Source organism: Homarus americanus, unplaced genomic scaffold, assembly GCF_018991925.1.
Source record: "Homarus americanus isolate GMGI-L3 unplaced genomic scaffold, GMGI_Hamer_2.0 scaffold39155, whole genome shotgun sequence".
Classification (NCBI taxonomy): domain Eukaryota; kingdom Metazoa; phylum Arthropoda; class Malacostraca; order Decapoda; family Nephropidae; genus Homarus; species Homarus americanus.
In genome coordinates this window covers 3746636-3766351 of record NW_024737042.1, presented here as the reverse complement: position 1 = coordinate 3766351, position 19716 = coordinate 3746636, and the positions used below count along the sequence as shown (strand labels likewise).

The 19716-nt window shown below is 38.5% G+C and overlaps 1 protein-coding gene across 4 annotated transcripts in view; it reads left to right on the top strand.

Annotated features, from left to right (window-relative positions):
• The first annotated feature begins 737 nt into the window (after nucleotides 1–737).
• Nucleotides 738–19716, top strand: part of LOC121872594 (phosphatidylinositol 4-phosphate 3-kinase C2 domain-containing subunit alpha-like) — a 73368-nt gene continuing 54389 nt past the window's right edge. For 2 of the 4 annotated variants that reach the window (XM_042375442.1, XM_042375440.1), the window contains exons 1-4: nucleotides 738–904; nucleotides 5362–5524; nucleotides 7539–7752; nucleotides 12126–13474. In XM_042375442.1, coding sequence (XP_042231376.1) covers nucleotides 7569–7752; nucleotides 12126–13474 — 1533 coding nt within the window. In that variant the 5' untranslated portion in view covers nucleotides 738–904; nucleotides 5362–5524; nucleotides 7539–7568. Of the gene's footprint in view, nucleotides 905–2555; nucleotides 2573–5361; nucleotides 5525–7538; nucleotides 7753–12125; nucleotides 13475–18888; nucleotides 19479–19716 lie in introns of those variants that run through there. The other 2 variants (XM_042375441.1, XM_042375443.1) reach the window with 2 other exon arrangements.

The following is a 19716-nucleotide window of genomic DNA, read 5'->3' as shown; positions in this document are numbered from 1 at the left end:
CGGCTACTCAGCGACAAACAGCGTTTGTAGGGGAGAAATCCACTACAGGCTAATCAGTGGCGGAAAAGATAAAGTAAAAAGAGGAAGTCTGGCATATCATTTATAAAGTAACGAACAACAACGGTCCCAATATATACTGTACTGCCCTGCCAGATGCGGCACCCCACTTGCCACGGGTACACTTTACGATTCCTTGCCATTCATCACCACAAACTACCCTGGGATATCCAACTCGTCACGGACATAAATGACGATTGCTTGCCATTAATTACCACACACTGTTTGCGGTCAATAGTCATGAAGTAAGTATCTAATTTACACCAGGACGTTCCCTCGAATTTCCCTTCTAACTGCTATTAAACCTTCATTCTTTCATGTGAGTTACTCTTGCCCATGCCAACATTGCGAAACAGAAATGATCTACCCATTCGACCATCGAACTGACGAGAGATCTGACCAATGACGAAGAGGATAAAGTAAAATTATAAGTACATAATTGAAGCAAACTGCTAGTCCAACAGTAATTGTGAAACAGTCGTCAAATTTGAACCAGCTTATAGTATAATGACTTTCAAAGATTAAATATTTTACGTGATAAGAACGAGCCCGGTGAGGGTTAACGTACAGTAATACATTATAAGAAATACTAGGTCGTCAGTGAAATACGAAATAAACTATTGATAATATTAAGGTTAGGCATGAGAGGTTTTCTATGGTGCAGGGAGGATGTAAACAAGAGGAGAACAGTGATAGTGAGCCCTGCTGGAGGACCACAGTGCTTCCTGTGCTATTACTCCCTATATCCCTAGCACTTGTTGACAGAAGAGCCACACTCTAACAGTAATGCTTTGACTGTTGGTGTAATGATTTAAGCACTATAAATAATCCCTGGCCATTCGTAGTAGTAAGTATTGTATTCGAAATAAATGTAAACGGTGTCAGGTGGTAGGAAACAAGTACTGACACCTACTGCTTTGAAACTTTTGTATATATATATTTTTCTCGAAGCTAAAGCTAAGAGAATAATTAATTGCAAACCCTATGAAATTTAGATAAATTACGTTAGGGCATATCATTATAACTGTGTGTAAAAGTGACATACGCTAAAAATTTTAACTTTATTTTGGTGTTTTGGAGCTGAAAGTTTCAGCCTGAAACTTCATAATTAGTTCTGCTGAGTTATTTCTCTATCTAAGAGTAGGAGAGAAGTCCCAGTTTCATTAAAGCTAGAAAAGATAGGCTTTGGGTAATCAACTTACTTTAGGGTTCTCAAGAATTAGTGATAAGTTATGTTCCTCATCACTGTATACTGTATCTGAATTTTTATTATATATATATCAGTTTTTATTATATGATTACAATGAATCTGGTTAAAAAAAATGGAAGAAGTATTATAATGTCAGTTTTTAAATAAAGTTTAGGAAGTATCATTTAATGTCACCATTTTTTGGTTCTATTCCTGTAAAAATAATATGACTTGAGCTATGATATGTTCTTTTAAAAATTATTTTATTAATTGAGTTTAAGACTTATCTTTTATAGTATATCCCATATTTCATAAGAATTTTACCTTCAAAATTTTATGCAGGAATTAGACAGAAATGACATTTTATCTCATCAAAATCAAACATTGGATTCACATGTGTAATTTTGTGATGCAGCCAGAGCACAATTCGTAAATGCAACAAACAATTGGATGCATGGATTCATAGACACTGAAGTTAGGAAGCTTCATGCAAATCATGTCCTCTGTGCATGTGACAAGTGGGTCACCAGAGCTATAGTCATCTCTTAGTTTCTGGTCCATTTTCTGGACTGGTGCCCTGGGTTTGTGGTGGTGAGCATGGTTGGGGGACATCACATTCTGATTTTACCCAACAGCTGCCATCATGCAATATTGATTAACCTGCACAGGTATGGAAAATGTCCAAAGGAGGGCCACCAGACCGGTGCTTGTACTTCGGCACCTCAGTTACCCTGAGAGATTAGAGCACCTGAAATTGCCTAGCTTATACTACAGGCGGGCAAGGGGGGACGTAATTGAGGTGTATAAACATCTCAAAGAGGTCATAGCTCAAAGTTGAAGAAGCCGCAAGCCCAGAAAACTGTGAGGGGTAACTTTTTTGGAGTGAGAGTTGTGAACTCTTGGAATAATCTGTCAGAGAGTGTTGTGACGGCACTGAGTGTGAGGTCTTTCAAGACCAGACTTGATAAGCACTGGAGCAGGTTCAGTGACATTCAGGAGCCAGTGCATGCCCAGTATTTGCCAACAGGGCATAACAGAGACGTGACCGATCGCCCAAGCAGCTGACTAGCCTATCAGTGGTGAAGAGGATAAAAAGTAAAAGTAAAACATTGATGATGATGATGAACAAGGTCTCATTTTAGTAAGAGTGATATATTGTACATCACTCAGTGGTTCATTCCTGTTAGAATCAGATACAGCTACCTTTTACAGTAGTACTTGTAGTTCAGTTGTATATTTGGTAATACACCACTGGAGCATATGGCTAACACCAGGAGGAGTTGTTTGATTTCATTCATGTTTTCCACAGATGCTCTTTGGATGATAGTAAGTAATAAAAGTTATTTATTTATTTATTTTTTTTGTAAGTACAGCTCCTCCTCGACTTACGACGGGGTTAGGGACCCAAATCCAGGTCGTAAGTCGAAAATGCTTAAATAATACTTAGAAAATCTAAAATGGGTGTCTCTTTTTCTTCTCAACACCACAAAACTCACTTTTAAGTTTGCCAGCCATTTTAAAGTGAATTTCAAATGAAAATTTTGTCTGTGTACTGACTCTGACATTGGAACTAAAAAATACGTAATTTGACAAAATTTTGGTATGACTGAGGCAGGTCGTAAGTGCGGGTGGTCGTAAGTCGAGTAGGTCGTAAGTCAGGGAGGAGCTGTATTTACTTCTTTATTTTTTGTTTTTCTCTATGATCATAAATCACCTGTAGTGGGTAGGGTATGAATGAAGAAGAAAATTGCAGGGTAAAACTCTTGAAAAACTGATCATGTGACAGTAAAATGACATCTACGTGCTTTATACGCGAAGAAATTAATATTTGCCATTACTGTTCTACTGTATTCCTAAAAAAAATTCTATGTTGCCTGCTTGTGTTGTTGTCTGCTGTTTGTTTTCGCTCGGTCCGAGTGTACTCTCACGTCTACAAAAAATGTAAATTTACACTGAAGCTTCAACAAAGTTGTTTTCATTGGTGCCAGATATCAAAATAAGTACTTTCTGTTCAATATGCCGGGGGTCCCCGGGGCGTAACCTAACCTAACCTAACCTAACCTCGACTAGTATTTGGTGTCACGAAGTCACAAAAAATTGGTAAACTTAATTTAATCCGAGTTAATAGATCGAGTGCATGTACCTAACCTAACCTAACCTAACCTAACCTCGACTAGTATTTGGTGTCACGAAGTCACAAAAAATTGGTAAACTTAATTTAATCCGAGTTAATAGATCAAGTGCATGTACCTAACCTAACCTAACCTAACACAACTCAGATTAGATTAAGTTTACCAATTTTTTTTTGACTTTATGACACCAAATAATAATCGAGAAGTGATTCACAGCCTGAATTACGCTTGTACGACCATCATTTGAATTCATTACGGCTACATTTGGCTACATTTGGGTAATTCCTCGCTCCCTCGGTACATGCACGCGATCTATTAACTCAGATTAAAGTAAGTTTTCCAATTTTTTGTGACTTTCTGACACCAAATACTAGTTGAGAAGTGATTAGCAGTCCGATTTATTCATGTAGGACCATTATTTGACTTCATTGCGGCTACATTTGGGTACATTTGGGTAATTAGCCGGACCGGGGTGGAGTGGCAGCGGTAGTAGCTGGTTCTTTCTTGAAAAAACATGGTGAATGGTAGTTGTTTTCTCTTAGCATTGAGGTCTTTAAACATTTCCTTGTAGTTATTCACACACTCAGGCCGTACGGTGCGCTAACAAGCATTCACTGTCTCTGGTTTGAGTTCATTGAATGCTTCACTGATGTTGGTAATGCAGTCCACAATGCTGTACTCCTTCCGACACTTGCTAACATCAAGGTCAGGGTCTTCATCCATGGCACTAAGGATATGACCAAAAGAGTGGCATGTATAATATTCCTTGAAGGTATGTATTACACCCTGATCGAGAGGCTGGATAGGAGCAGTGGTGTTAGGGGGTAGGAACACCACCTCTACACCTGGATGGCTAAACTGTAAACTTTCTGGGTGCTTGGTGCATTGTCTATCAATACAGTAAGGCCTCGCTTAATGTCGGGGTTACATTCCTAAAAACGCGGCGTTATACGAAACAACGTTAAGCTGATCAATTTGCCCCATAAGAAATACAGTAGATAAAATACGGGAGTTACGTTCCTGAGCCTCCCTTTGCCCCATGAAATACATTACATATACAGAAAATCATTGCCATTTCTATAGAAAATAGTGCATACATATACAACTACTAAGTTTGTATTGGTACTCAGTGGCGGCTCGTGAAAAATAAAATGGAGGGACTGCAAGCCTCACACCGAGTCCCCACCAAACAATAAGCATGGAATTTCAGAACAGTACAAGCAGGAACAAAGAATATACACGCCAGTTTAACATCAGTGTTTATCAGAAATGTGAATGGCTCTGTGGCTGTGACGAGGCAAATACTTTATTCTGCTTTCCATGCTTATTGTTTGGTGGGGACTCGGTGTGAGGCTTGCAGTCCCTCCATTTTATTTTTCACGAGCCGCCACTGTTGGTACTCACCTATGGGCGGAGGTGGTAGAGGGAGTGTGTGGTGGGTAGTGAAGCAGAGGAGGAGTATGGCGGGAGTGGAGGAGTATGGCGGGAGTGGAGGAGTATGGCGGAAGCGGAGGAGGGCGGGAGAGAAGGAGGTTGGTGAGTCACAGAGACTGTGACTGTTCGATTACACCTACTGTCCTGACAATTATGTATCTAGGGGTGTTATATGGAAGGAGTTTTACAATTAGAGAGGTAATATTAAGTGTGTCTGTCTGTCCCAGTCAGTCTCTGTCTACAGTACATATATGTCTGTGTTTGTTTGTCTATTTGTCTCTTTGCCTGCCTGCTTGTATTTGTCTGCCTGTCTGTTTTTGTTTGTGTGTTTGTTTCTCTCTCTGTTTGTTTGTTAGATTGTTAGTCTTTCACACACAAAATATTGTCTTACAATATTGTCATAGTTTATTGATAAGCTACAAGACATCATCTCTCATTGCTTCTTTAGATGTATGTACTGTACCTAATGATGTATTACATAGGTATACTTACTGTACTTTACTGTACAGTCTCTGCTAACTATAGTGTTGACAGGACTTTCTATTTCAGATATATCAACACCTTCTATACTGCAGCAGCCCAACAGAGCAGAGATGGATAGAACGAATTTTGCTGTTCATGCCCATATATGCTTTTAATTCCTGGCTATCAATCCTCTTCTTCAACGACAATTATTACATCTACTTTGCCAGTATCAGGGACTGCTAAGAAGGTAAGTATTAAAAAATGAATACTACAGTAATTGTAATGTTTTCAGTCAGTTGCAAGGTCAGACTTTGCTTTCACAATGTACAAAAGTAAATTTGGTTTGAATTTTGGGGTAATGCAGGGCTGCCACAGGTCAGGGAAAGTGGGGGAATTTAGTGGCAGGTCCTGGGAAATATTGTATATTTAGAAAAGTAGGGCGCATAACTCTCACCATTATGTCATGGGTTCGAGCCTCGGCCCGGACACACATGAGAAGGGTGTTATCCAGTGTGACCCTACCAAACACCACAGGTATCCCGGGTATTATTGCGGAGAAAACTGAATACCGGTATGTAAACTATGGGAGTTCTTTAAGATGATTATTACCCTATCAGATGAATGGGGGTTTTAGCATCAATAAAGATGCAGTTGAAGCTCACATGTTGGAGCAAACTGTAGTGGCACAAAAGAATGATCTGTGATGGGGTTTCAAACATTTTAGCTGAAGAGAAAGGCAACATGTCAAAGGTGACTGCTACTTAAGAAATGTGGAAATATTGCAGTAGGGCTAGGATAAAATGTAAAATCTATTTAAGTGAAAAGAGAAATACTGTATGCACAAAAATGAGTGTTGAAACTGAAAAGTCTTGACAAAAAAAAGAAATGAATGCAGAAAAGAAAATGAAGCTTAAATGAGAAAATGTATTTATATAGTTAGAAAGTCTGATGATTTAGCACAAAAGCTAAAAAAGAAAGAAAACTGTCAATACTACACTTAATACTTGTCGAGTCCAATGCATTACATAAAAGGTCCTTAAAAATTAAAGGTGTTTTGGAAGATAGAGTTGCAAAAATTGTAAAACTTGAAGATCTGTTGAAAAAATTGCAATGCATATTGCCCAGCTACATCGTATTGAATTCTAACAGCCTATCATACCTTGCTTCTTTGTCAGTTAAAGTACTGAACCGTACTGCATTGAGTGTATTTATAGACCAAATTTGCTTCTTCATTAATGTTATATATATATATATATATATATATATATATATATATATATATATATATATATATATATATATATATATATATATATATATATATATATATATATATATATATATATATATATATATATATATATATATATATATATATATATCTATATATATATATCTATCTATATCACAGGCTACAGTGTTCACTTGAGAATTTTATTTATTTTTGCACATTTTTCATACCTAAAGTGTTCACTTATGAATTATTATTTTTTGCAGAGTATATTTATTTTTTATCTTGTACAGTATTCAATTGTGAACTATTGTTTGTTGAGTTCATGTAATAAACTGATAACAAACAAACAAACAAATGTTCGTTGGGTGAAGAATGGAGGCTGTAAGGGGAGGTGGAGGCCTTAAATCCTTACATTATTTCTGTACTGTACAAGTTTAGTTTTATCAGATCACTTAAGTTTTTACACTCAATGGGCCATCCTTAAGGATGCAGTGATCTGGTTGAGCCAAAATTCCTTAAACCTTACCACTTTTTTATATATTTTCTCTAAATCTTCAACACATTATTTTCTTCCTATCTTAACCAAAGGCATCAATTTAGTTTTATTCAGTTTTGGTCATTTGTTTTGTTACAGGGCAGTGGTCACATTTCATGATAAAATTGGTTGTTGAATTATATGTTAGCAATGGTTGGTAGTGTTCCATTGGGATTAACTCTTCAGTTGGAAACTGAAAGATCTTCCCATGGCCAAAACCCCAAATGACAAGTCCCAGAATGTGGGAGAATACATCCTCCAGTGTGTGATCACCATATCCTGCCTCAGATTCATACAAATTATCAACTCAAACTTATTTTGTCTCCTTTAAGTAGTTGGTGAATTTATCAGAATTCAGTCAGGGAAAGTCAGAGAATTTACTTCTAAAATTTCTGTGGCAACCGTGTAATAGATATTTCGATGAATAATAATTTTTTTTTTGTTCGTGTAATTTGCTTGTGATAATAAGTATTTTTCTTGCTTTGTTTTCAGATGCTATAATTTTGCAGTATATATGTCACAATGGGGGATGAACCACCTCCATTGCCACCAAAGCTTAGGTCTGTGACTGGGAGCCGGTACACTGAACAAGATATTGCCAAAGCATTAGAAGAAGAAAACAAAGAGTATGAGCGGATCAGGAGAGAGAAGCTTGGGCGGTCACAGTCCCAAAGATCTGCCTCCTTAAAAGACGATGGACTACAAGGTGACTCATTTTTGTGAAGTTGTAGATTGTTTATTTTTTAAGTACCATACAATATGCTCAGGCCTCCTCTATATAAAGAATGAGGATGAGGGTTTGTTCTGTAGGGTCTTATTCACTTATACTGTACCAGTAGATGTGAGAAATAAATAAAAATACTACTAATAACCAAAAAAATACTGCATTACCATTTGTCAATCATTTCACTACACACAGGACACTGGATTCAGCAAACAGCCAAGATTCCCCACGTATATCTACCAGAATTTATGAGTTTAAAAATGACTACTATAACATAGGTCACAGCTTGCACGAAGAAATGTTTATTCCCTTTGTTTTTGACCCCATGGTAATTATTTTATTTTTATTTTATTTTATATATTTTTTTGCTCATTCTATATGAAAGATTGTGTGTGCATGTAACTGAGTGAAAAAAAAATTACATATACCATCTACCCAAAATTATGAGTTGAAAAATAACCATAACATAACTCGGGCATCCTTCTCTCTCTCTCACTGGTTCTGCGAACATCCTCCAGGCATTCTAGATGGTAACATTTTTCTCTACTGGTGAATTTAACCACTATCCTGGCCCATACGAGGAAATTAGTGGCAGTGGTGGCGACAGTGAGAAAAAAGCGCATTTATACTGTGAGAACTTTTGAAAAAAAGTCAAGATATTGGACTCACTAAAGAGTGGAGTATTGAACTCTGAAGTTACGCATCATTTACCTTATTATAAAAAAGGGGGTTATACGTCTAGTAAACCCTTGAAAATCTGGACAATTTGGGGGGAAAAGGAATTTGGACTTGCTGATTGTCTGGACCTTTACCAATTTTTTATTTATTATTTATTTATTTATTTAATTTTATTTTTTGGGGGGGGTCTGGGGGCCACTGTACTATGAAGCCACTCATTAACCTCCCCCCCCCCTCAGTGGCTCTTAAATTTTTATTTTTATTGGCAATAAATGTCATGTGTGTTTTCTTTTGCATTTTCCCTTTAATTTGAAGTCAAATTACTGTATAGTACTAATTATATATCAAATTTTTCTAGAATTTAATACTGTGTGTTATATCATTTATGATGAAACATACACCATAATAGGCTGATCATACGAGAATATAATACAGTGGTCCCTCGATTAACGAATGGTTCAATTAACGAAATTTCAGTTAACGAATTATCTCCCATAAGGATTTTCAGTTCCATTAACGAACAAAACTTCGATTAACGACAGCCTTATGAGAAACACGCTTTGTTGTGTGCATCAGCTGATTGGCTAGTCCGCCAATACAGTAATTGGTTCTATGTTTACATTCGTTTCCAGTGGAATAAATATCAAGAAAGTTGTGCTCTTGAATATTTTTGCATTTTTTATATTAAAATTATTGGTAATTCTGAAATTTAGTTAACATATTGATAATATATACAGTACAGGGAACAGTTTTTGTGCGCCCATCAGCTGATCGAATTACCCAACAACGCTTCTCAGTTTAACTTTGTTTACAGTGGAGTGAATATCGACTTTGTTAGTCTCTTGAATATTTTTACATTAAAATTATAGGTCATTCTGAAATTTAATTAACATATTGATAATATACAGTGCAGAAATTATTATAAAACATGAAGGCATTAGAACCAATGCAATCTGTAAAGAATATGGCATTTCATCATCGACTGCCTCTACAATCAGCTGTGTGATATGTAAACAAAGCTGCCGGGAATACGACGTACACACCTTAAAGTACCGGTAAATTAAAATACAGTGCTCTATTGTTTTTTATTTATTATTGTACAGTACAGTACTGTATTTAGTTTATATTTAATGTTTTGCTAATTCTATTACTATACAGTACTATACAGTACAATTCTATACAGTACTTTGTATGTACTTTTTTTGTGAGTTGGAACCAATTACCCAATATCCCATTGAAATAATAGATTCAGTTAACGAAAATTTCGGTTTACAACTGATTCTGTGGAACCAATTGTGTTTGTTAATCGAGGGACCACTGTAATGAATAAATTAAAACAAACTGGCAATCACGGCAAGGTCAATCCCCCCCCCCCCACCAGCAAGTTTACACAAGTGTCATCTCTTGTACCTATTAGCTCTCATTAGGCCTATATCAAATCTGATTAGACCACTGTACAGTATCCCATGAAAGAAAATACTGTACAGTACATTATATATTTTAATAATAAACAAGGTAATTCATTTTATAAAAGGTAATTTATTTGGTTAGCTATAAAGCTAACCAATCACCACACTGCATTATGGGCAAGTGCATTTTAAGAGTGGGGGAATTAACTGCTTAGTCACGGGTCTGAGAGGAGGAAAGAGGCCAAGGGATTGATTGCTGGAGACAATTTTAAATGACTGCTTGCAGCAGGAATTTCAAATGACAAATATTTAAGGTTTTGGACAAATGTTATCTTGCCCTGAAAGGGTCCGGACTATCTGAAATCCAGAATTATGAGGTCCAGACTTTCGAGGGTTTACTGTATATAAGAAAGACCTGAATACAGTATGCTTGAATTTTGTGCTTATGTGGTTATTCCAGGAACATAACCCTCATGTACTCAGAGACCCTACTGTATGTGTATGTAAGCTGTAACATAAAAATGGCAATATCTCAATGAAATTAACCTCCAACCCCGGAGATACTTACTGCGTGGGAGACAGCTGAGCATATGTTGCAGACAGTAGTCCTGTTGCCTCTTCTGCTTCCCCATGAACCCAAATAATCAGACTCGTAAACCCAAAGAAGAAGACACCAATTTGTAATTCTGTTAATAAATGCTTTGGATTCATGAGTCTGAATCTAGGGGTTTGTGGAACAGCAAAAGAGTGAGTGTACACTCGGTAAAAAAACTCTTTACAATTCATGTGCAAAACAAAATGACACCACAAACGAAGGTTTTTGGTCAATGCTCAGGAGGCATACTGTTATTCACCAATCATAATGTTCAGGTCCAAATTCATCGGACCATTCCTGAAAGATACTTTTTTTACTGAGTGTACATACAGTACATCCACTATTTCCTGTGTTGCTCGCTGATGACAGCACCCTTACAGCTGTGGCAGGAATTTCAAGGTTGTGAGGGTAAAGTATTCCAGTTGTTCTCAGTGGAGGGAAAAGTTTTATGAAGTCGTGGCATAAACCTGCTTCTCCATCAAATGACTATTGTTAAAAGATAATACAGTGCCAGACAAAAATACTGTAGTACATGTTTCTGAAGCTATATAATAATGTGATATACACATGAGACTTTGTGTGCACAAATGAAAATAAATAGTATACAGTACAGGTCATAACTAGCCCCATGCATGAGGGAGGATGACCTTACGAGTAAGATAGTACTCAATGTGTTAGTACTGTACAGATGTTTTCTTACAGACATATGTGTCAGGTCATGCGGCTCAGCCCAGGTCAGTCCAGTAGGGTTCCAGCTGTCCTTGAGACATTACATATCACACTTTCCATCCCCATTAAATAATTATCATAACTGGGTGCTGATATGGGGGTTTACATATCTGCTAGGTAATAGGCAGCTACCAAACAGGGAGGTTCTACTGCCTGGGAAGATATTGGGAGCATAATGTGTTGTCTTATGGTAGACCCATATATATACTATTTCTCACTATTAATTATATATATATATATATATATATATATATATATATATATATATATATATATATATATATATATATATATATATATATATATATATATATATATATATATATATATATATATATATATGCATGTAGGTGCATGATCTAGGTATATGCTGATAACCCTGAAGATGTGAATTACATTGGGAACTTCGTGTTTTCTTCTTTCCTATCAGCATATATATATATATATATATATATATATATATATATATATATATATATATATATATATATATATATATATATATATATATATATATATATATATATATATATATATATATATACTGTTTCTCACTATTGATAATTTTTGTATGTCTTTGCTATTATTATTATTATTATTATTATTATTATTATTATTATTATTATTATTATTATTATTATTATTACATTTTGTCCCCCCGTCAGGCCCTGATGTGGGTCAGTGAGCTGTGCCTGGGTGGGCTAATCCCTGTATAAAAAAAATAAAAAAATAAATGTGTCAGTGACATCTTTGATAAATGATTGAGGTGTGGTTATGGGGCCACAGGCTAGTATACATGTACTTTTTCATATACAATTGACTTCATGTACAAATGTAAAACTTTTTTCCTTTTAAAGTGGGGCAGACACCCCCTTCCTGAACTGCTACTGTATTATGGTATATAACTTCTCATGTTTTAAACTACTGTGTTTCTGGTATTTCAGATCGACCAAGGTCTCAGACACCCACTGAAAAAGGAAATTCAAGGACGGGAGAAGTAAAGCCTAGACCTCGTCCAAATTCAGTCACTAACCAGCCAGTACCCAAACCTCGTACCATTAGCTTGTCACAGACTCCGCCAGTGAATCTCCTCAGTCAAACACAAACTATAACCAAGCCCAGATCAGTTTCATATAGTGCTTCAAGTATCGCTCCTGAGGCAGATGCAGCCAAGACCAGTCAAACAGCATTAGTAAATGAATCAAATAAGAGTTGTAGAGATGGAGGAGGTCAGCAAGATCTTATGTCATTTCACAGCCCAGAGAAACCAAAGAATGATATTCTTGAACTCCTCCATAATATCAATGCTAATCAGAGTGCAGTGGTTCCAGTTTCATCTTCTCAGGGAACATACAGCATGTCAAGTACATTTAGACAATCATACAATTCTCAACAAACATCTCAACGGCCATCATCAAGTTTGTCTACATATCAGGTTTTCACTGGATCACACTGGTCGGCAATCACTCAGAATGGGACATCATACCCTAGTTATAGTTCAGCATCTACTGCAGTTCCTTACAGACCAGCTTTCTCTCAGTCACAAACTGCATCTAGTAGCCTCAGTTTTACCAACTTCCCAAGTCAGTTAGTACCATCATCCCAAGCACTTTCTGGTTCTCAGTCTGCTCCACCGCTACCCCTAAGATGCCCAGTAATGGAGAGTCACCGAATGAGTGCTTTAGTTAGTCAATTGTCTGTGACTCAGAGTGCATCAAGTAGTCCAGCAGAGTCTCCAACAACTACAGGGACACCCACATTGGAACTTGTCAGAACTAAGGCTAGCACACCCAAAGATGATGATCTCATAGACTTAGGGCGAGGTTCACTATTAAAAGATTCTTCAGATAGTGTAGCAACAAGAACCAGTCTCTTAGATGTATTTGATCCCATACTGTTAAAAGCCAAAGAAGAGGAGGAGGAGCTAAGAAGAAAATCTGTAACTTCTTGTACCAGCACAGGAGTTAGTGAAAGTATTTCTACTGCTGGTGTACCAATTAGTAAAGAGGCTCATGAATTGCTTCAGTATAAGATGCCCAAAGTGCTCGGTGATGATGAAATGAGTTATTATGAACAAGTTGACCCCTTTGAATACATGCATCCTGGTGCAAGTAGCACTAGGTCAGATCCTGTATATGACATATATGATGGTTTAGTGAGTCCTGGAGCAGTTGGCGGAGAAACGTTCGACATTCCACCGCCACTACCTCCTCGGACAAGTGCTAGAGAGCCCGAAGCAGTATTACGCAAAACTGTGACAAGTCCCAGAATGCAAAAGAAACACATGGAAAAGGTAAGCCATTCTTGTATTTATGAATCAATTTTATTTATTATTATTATTATTTTTTTTTTTACTTTGTGTATTGTGCATTTTCTCATTGATCGTACTTATGGTGTACTTGTTAAATGTGGTGCCACTGTGAATGATTTGTTTGTTATTTTTGAAGGGTGCAAATAATATTACATAAGTTTGCCCTGGATCCTTTTTTTGTTTTTTTGTTTTTTTTGTTTTTTTTGTTAAGGGGAATAATAGCCCACCCAGGCACAGGTCATTGACCCACAACGGGGCCTAGGTGGCAAAAAAATAAAGGGTAAAAACAAATTAAAAATAGAAAAGAAAAAGATTATATTAATCTACACTACGAAGATGCCAGAAAACCAGGTTTTTTTAAGTGAGACAGATTGTATGAGTATGGAAACACAGAAGAAGGCAAAGCATTCCACAGTTTGACTGTGTGAGGAAAGAAGGATGTACTATAACAGGTTATTCTAGTGTGATCGACATCCACAGAGAAACGGTGGGCACAGGTGGGCAAGATGAGTGTAACGAGCCCACAGCCTTGCCGGCGGTACACAGGATGCCAGATTCACCAAACATTGCCCGTTAAAGTACCTGTAAAAGAGAAAGAGAGTGAAGCAACATTGCAGCGAAGAGAAAGGGAAGACAGATTATCAACTAAAGGAGGAGAGTCAATAAGACGAAATGCCTTTGATTCCACCCGATCTAACAGTTGGACAGAAGAGGGGCCACCCCAGATATGAGAGCAGTACTCCAAGTTAGGACAAATGAATCCCTTATAAACTTGAAGCAATTGCTCAGGAGTGAAGTTGCTAAGGCACCTGTACAGCATTCCCAGCTATTACTGTACTGTACCGTACTATTATTACTATGATTTGACAAAATAAATGCCTTGAAAGCATACAGTGAGTTGATGCAGTCCTATTGTAATGCTTTTAATATTGCATTTTCCCCCCTATTTCTCAGCAAGCTTCAAATGATATACAGTAAGAACACTACCGAGGTAGGTAAAATGTTCTACTTGTTTGACAGGTGGTAGGTCTGCACCTCTGTGTTGAGCAATTATCTCTGTTTTTTGGATGTTCATTTTTAGTCCAATAGCCTGACATATTGCGGAGACAACCGTGAGACTGTGTTGGAGACCTTTTGGGGAGTGAGCTCCAGGAGGTGGTAGGTTGAAGATTTTGTTATTGCCTGGAGGTGGCGGAGGTTGAACAGGTTGCCGTCTAAACAGAATTGGATCTTTACGCCGTCATCGTCGTTCATGGAGTTACGGCTGACCAGGGTCACTGCTGTAAGGTAGAGATTGAAGATGACTGGGGCCAGAATGCACCTGTTTCACACTGACCTCAACGCTAAAGGGTTTGGACTTTGAGCCTCCTGCAAGTAAACATGCTTGCATGTCCTCATGGAAGCTGTTGAGGATTTTAAGAAATTTTTGCTAAGTCATTGAAAACTATGTAGAGGTCATGGTTCTGTTCATGGCATTTTTCTTGTAGTTGACATACTGTAAAGATTATTATCAGTTGCGCTGCGATCTTTACGGAAGCCACATTGCGTCTCGGGTAGAGTGGACTCAGTGATGTGTTGGGCTAAGCTGCAGAGCATAATTCTGGCAAGTACTTTGCCTGCCACAGCCAAGAGAGATATCCTTTGGCTGTTACCACAGATGGAACAGTCACCTTTTTTTCTTGTAGATTGCGATGATGCTTGAGTTCCGCCATTCTTTGGGGACGCTCTTGGTAGACCAGATGACAAGAATAAGTTGGTGGAGGAGAAGGTAGCCTCCACTCTTAAAGATTTCTGAAGGCAGGCCGTCTGGCCCAGCACTTTTGTTGTTTTTGAGGCCCTTGACAGCCCATAGAGTCTGGGAGAACTCAGGTGCTGCATCGAGTTCTACCGCCGGGGGCAACTCTGGGATAGTATCTAGTATGTTGGTTGAGAAGTCTACCAAAGTGATCCAACCATCGATCCAGGATTTACTGTTTGTTCTTAAGGATTTCACAGCCAAGTGATCTCACTGGATTGGTGTTGCGCTTGATGGGACCATGGATGGGTTTGATGGCATTGTAGAAGCCCTGATGATCGTTCTCGTTGGCGAAGCTCTGGATTTCTTGAGCTCTGGCTTGCCACCATTCGTTTTCCATGTTTCTCAGTCCTCTGTGCTTTGGTCCTGAGTGAGCACCAGTTGGCTCTGAGTGCAGCAGATTGGTGGTAACTAGAAGATTGTATATGCCATCAGCGTTCTCATCAAACAAGTCCTGGTGACATCATCTGGTTGTGCCGAGGATGTCTTTTGCAACTACTGACCCCTCGTTTACGAACACCTCGGTTAACGTAATTTCGATTAACAACTGCCTTCCATAAGGATCTTCAATTCGGTTAACGAAAAAAAATTCGCTTAACGAACTTCTTACGAACCGACCTCAACATGTTTTCGCTTGCACTGACCGGGCAACCAGCTTTAGTATCAGTCCGCCAATACATTAATCGGTTCTAGGGCTTAAATTCCTTACTATTTTTGTAAATATCAAGAAGTTTATACTATTCAATAATTTTAAAAGTTTAATATTCAATTTTTTAGTCATTTTAACAATTATTGAACAAAATTGAAGGTAAAGTGACTAGTTTAATGGGCGGCATCCAGCCTCTTAACACAGCAAACAGGCGTCAGTCTCTCTCTGTTTTCACTGGAGGTAACATCTTGCTTGAGACTCTCTTCAACTAAACGCTTTTTTTCTGTGTTTCCAAGCAAATTATTGGTCATTTTGAAATATATTTTATATATTGACAATATATAATGCAGTACAGTGTTGATTTAAAGAAAATAATCTTGAATTAAACCAGAGAGCTAAAATTTTATGGGTGAAATGGCACCATGGGGTGACTTCTCTTCCACCCCAATACCTTCTCTTCTTCCTTCTCCTCCACCCCCATTCTAAATCCCATCATCATCATCATCATCCAGGAGCCTTCTACATACACACCTCAAAGTAAGTGAACTTTCTACCATTTTTGTTGAATTTAGGAAATTTTCGGTGAGCTGGAACCAATTACCCAAAAACCCATTGAAACAATGGTTTCGGTTAACGAACGTTTCGGTTAACGAACGACCTTCTGGAACGGATTGAGTTCGTTAACCGAGGGGCCACTAATACATATATGGGCAAGCTGAGGTTGTTCCATGCATTATCTACGTCTATTGTGTTGCTGCTTAAATCGATTATGGGTGTGGAAGACAGATGCTTAGGTAGTGTGCTGTGGAAATTTTCAACTACTGTTGGGTTTTTGAGGGCTTTGCAACCTAGTTTTTTGTTTGGAGGTCGTAATGGCACTTGGGGATGAATTTCGAGCCTCATCTTGGAGTGGATTAAGTTATGGTAGGTGAAGCGGTCTGCACCTCTCATGGCCCAGGTTTGGAGAACTTCTCGCTGGTCACATTGCTTTACAATGATGTAGTTGAGGAGGTGTCAGTGCTTCTTCCTTGGGTGCATCCAGGAGGTTTTATGCTTGTTTTTAAGTTGGAATAAAGTATTGGTCACGACTAGATTGTGTCCTAAGTGCAAGGAGAGTCGTAGGCCATTGTTGTTTATGTTGCCGATGCCATAGTGGCCCAGAGCGCCTTCACAAAGGTGAAAGTCTGTACCAATTCTTGCATTTAAGTCACCGAGGATTATGACTTTGTCGTTGAGGTGTCCTGCGGAGAACAAGGTCCAGTGACTCGTGAAATGAGTTTTTGGCTTGATTGTCAGCGTCCAATGTTGGTGCGCAGATGCTGAAAAGGGTTGCATAGTGCCCTTTAGCTAGAGGGATGCGCCATGACATCGGTCTTTCAGTTAAGCCAATCGGAGTTTCTGGTACTTTGTGCAGGATGGCATTACGAACAGCAAATCCCACACCTTGCAGTCGACGTTGGTCCTCTTAGTACCCTTTCCAGGAAAAGGTGTAGCCTTCTCCCACTTCTGTCAGTGAGTCCTCGCCAGAGAGGCGCGCTTCACGTAGAGCTGCAATGTCGATGTTGTATCTTTTTAGTATGTGCACTACAGGAGTGGTACATCTTCGGGGTTTTGTCACTACCTCTTGGATGCCCAGGAGGGTGCGGACATTTCAAGCCGCTACTGTGAGGGGAAATCGTACTTTACTTGCGTGTATTTCCACCGCAATTCGAGATGCCCCGACAGCCAATGTGAGCTGTCCAGGAGTTGACGGAACAGCCAATTCTTAGGCCTCCTTTTCTCGACCCTTCCCCGTCAGGGGTGAGTCGTGGGGCTCCCTGAAGAGGGCTGCTTAGTTGCATAGGAAGCTGCCGGAGGAGGATGCTGTTCCTTGCCCCATCCAGCTAACGACCATCACTCCTATGCCACCTGCGTGCAGTACTTGGGCCAGTAACTTCCGGCGACATCCTCGGCCTGTCACTGTCACCCTATCCCATTGCCACAGGACTGTAAAGTTGTGTTGATGGAGATGAGATACTGAAACAGTTTGCCTGCTCGGTGAAGGGCTTATCATGATGGTGGGAGTGTATTGACCCCACCACCACCACCAGCTTGGTCATGATCACCAAGTTCCAGTGGCAAGGGTGGACTCAAGATAACTTTCAGGTGACCAAGGGGACTGTCAGAGCTCCAGTTAGTCGGAGTCTGCTTGACACAAGTCACTCAACTGCGGCTTTGTGTAGGGTGAGCTCCCCCTAGCCTTATGTCCTCCACAAGGCAATGGTGGGGGGGGGGGGTGCAGTGGTTGGTAGGTGTCAGGACGTGTCCGCACACCAGCGAGCCTGCACATCAGGGTGTTTTCCTGGGACAATTATAAGGCATAATGTCGATATGAAAAACTTTCGGAATCCACATACAACGGTTTCCTAACTATACAACACATGAAAGGAGTTGAGGTAATGATAGTGAGGTTGTTGGAGTGAAACAGCCATAAGTTGTGTAATTTTATGCACATAATTCCGCAGTGTGTTACAGAGGTGTTATTAACAGTAAATTTTGAACATTTCCTCTAATAACACAATTGTATCACATTGTGTACAGTAGTTATGCGCATAAAGTTACACAAGAACATACGGCTGTTTCACTCCCAACAACCTCACTACTGTATTATTACTTCAACTTATTTAAAGTGCTGTACTAGTTAAGAAACTGCTATACATTGTGCCAAAGAATTGTCCCTGTAATTTACTGCATGTATTTGAGAATCACCCTGTATTGTACCAGTAAATTAATAATGTGAACACTTTCGAGTTGTGATAGATAATGTCTTATCAATTATTGTTTCATTTCATATCACATTAGCAATTGTATCTGAGTGGGCGTAATAAAGATATGAGAAAGATAGAGTTATCAGGTACAGGCAGTTCAATTTGTTGTGGTGTTGTATTGTCTTATTACTCTTTTAACTCCCTTGGTAAAGTTATGAAAAGCTCTTACCAGGTGGATGCATATACATCCATAATATTTTAAAGTGTTTGTGTACTGTACAGTGAAGTATCATAAAAGTGATAGTTATGGTGTTAGCTAGGAGCAAAAAAGAATTAGATGGCAACTCAGGGAAAACTCAGAAGGGCAAAAAAAAGGCAAAGAAAACGAGCACTTTCTACTCTTTCCCCGAAGATGTTGATAGTAGTGAATGTGTCCCTGTAGCAGTAGAGCAACAAGATGAATTGTTGGAGAGCAAGAGTAGTGGAAGTTTAGACCAACTTTATGTAACAGAAACTATTGGTGATTCTCTTGAAGATGAGAATGATGAAAGTGATGTCGGTTTTGAGATCAAGACTCGAAAATCTGAGAACCACTGGTACATGATTTATTATGATGGAAGTGTTGTTATAAGTGAAGATGAAGAAGAGGATTGGAATGGAAATAAAGAGCGTGATGAGGTTGATGCAACATCCATAGCTGTGTCTTCACTCTTGTCTACAAATCCAGTTCTCAAAGACGATGAGAAAAAAGAAAACAAAATGATCAATAAAAAAGATTCCTCTGATTATAAAGAGGTACTATTTTAGTTTCTCTATTGGAATCCAAACAAAATACTGTATAAACAACAGCTTTAGCTTCACTTTTTTATCTCATAGACTATGCAACAAAACTCATATCTGTACAGTACTGTAAATATAGCAAAAATGGTTTTAGTTTTATCCTGTCCTCACCATAGACTGAGAATATAATTTGTTTGTCCGTTCTTTTCTATAAGTCTGTCCATCTTTATGCCGGTCTGTTACTTCTAATATT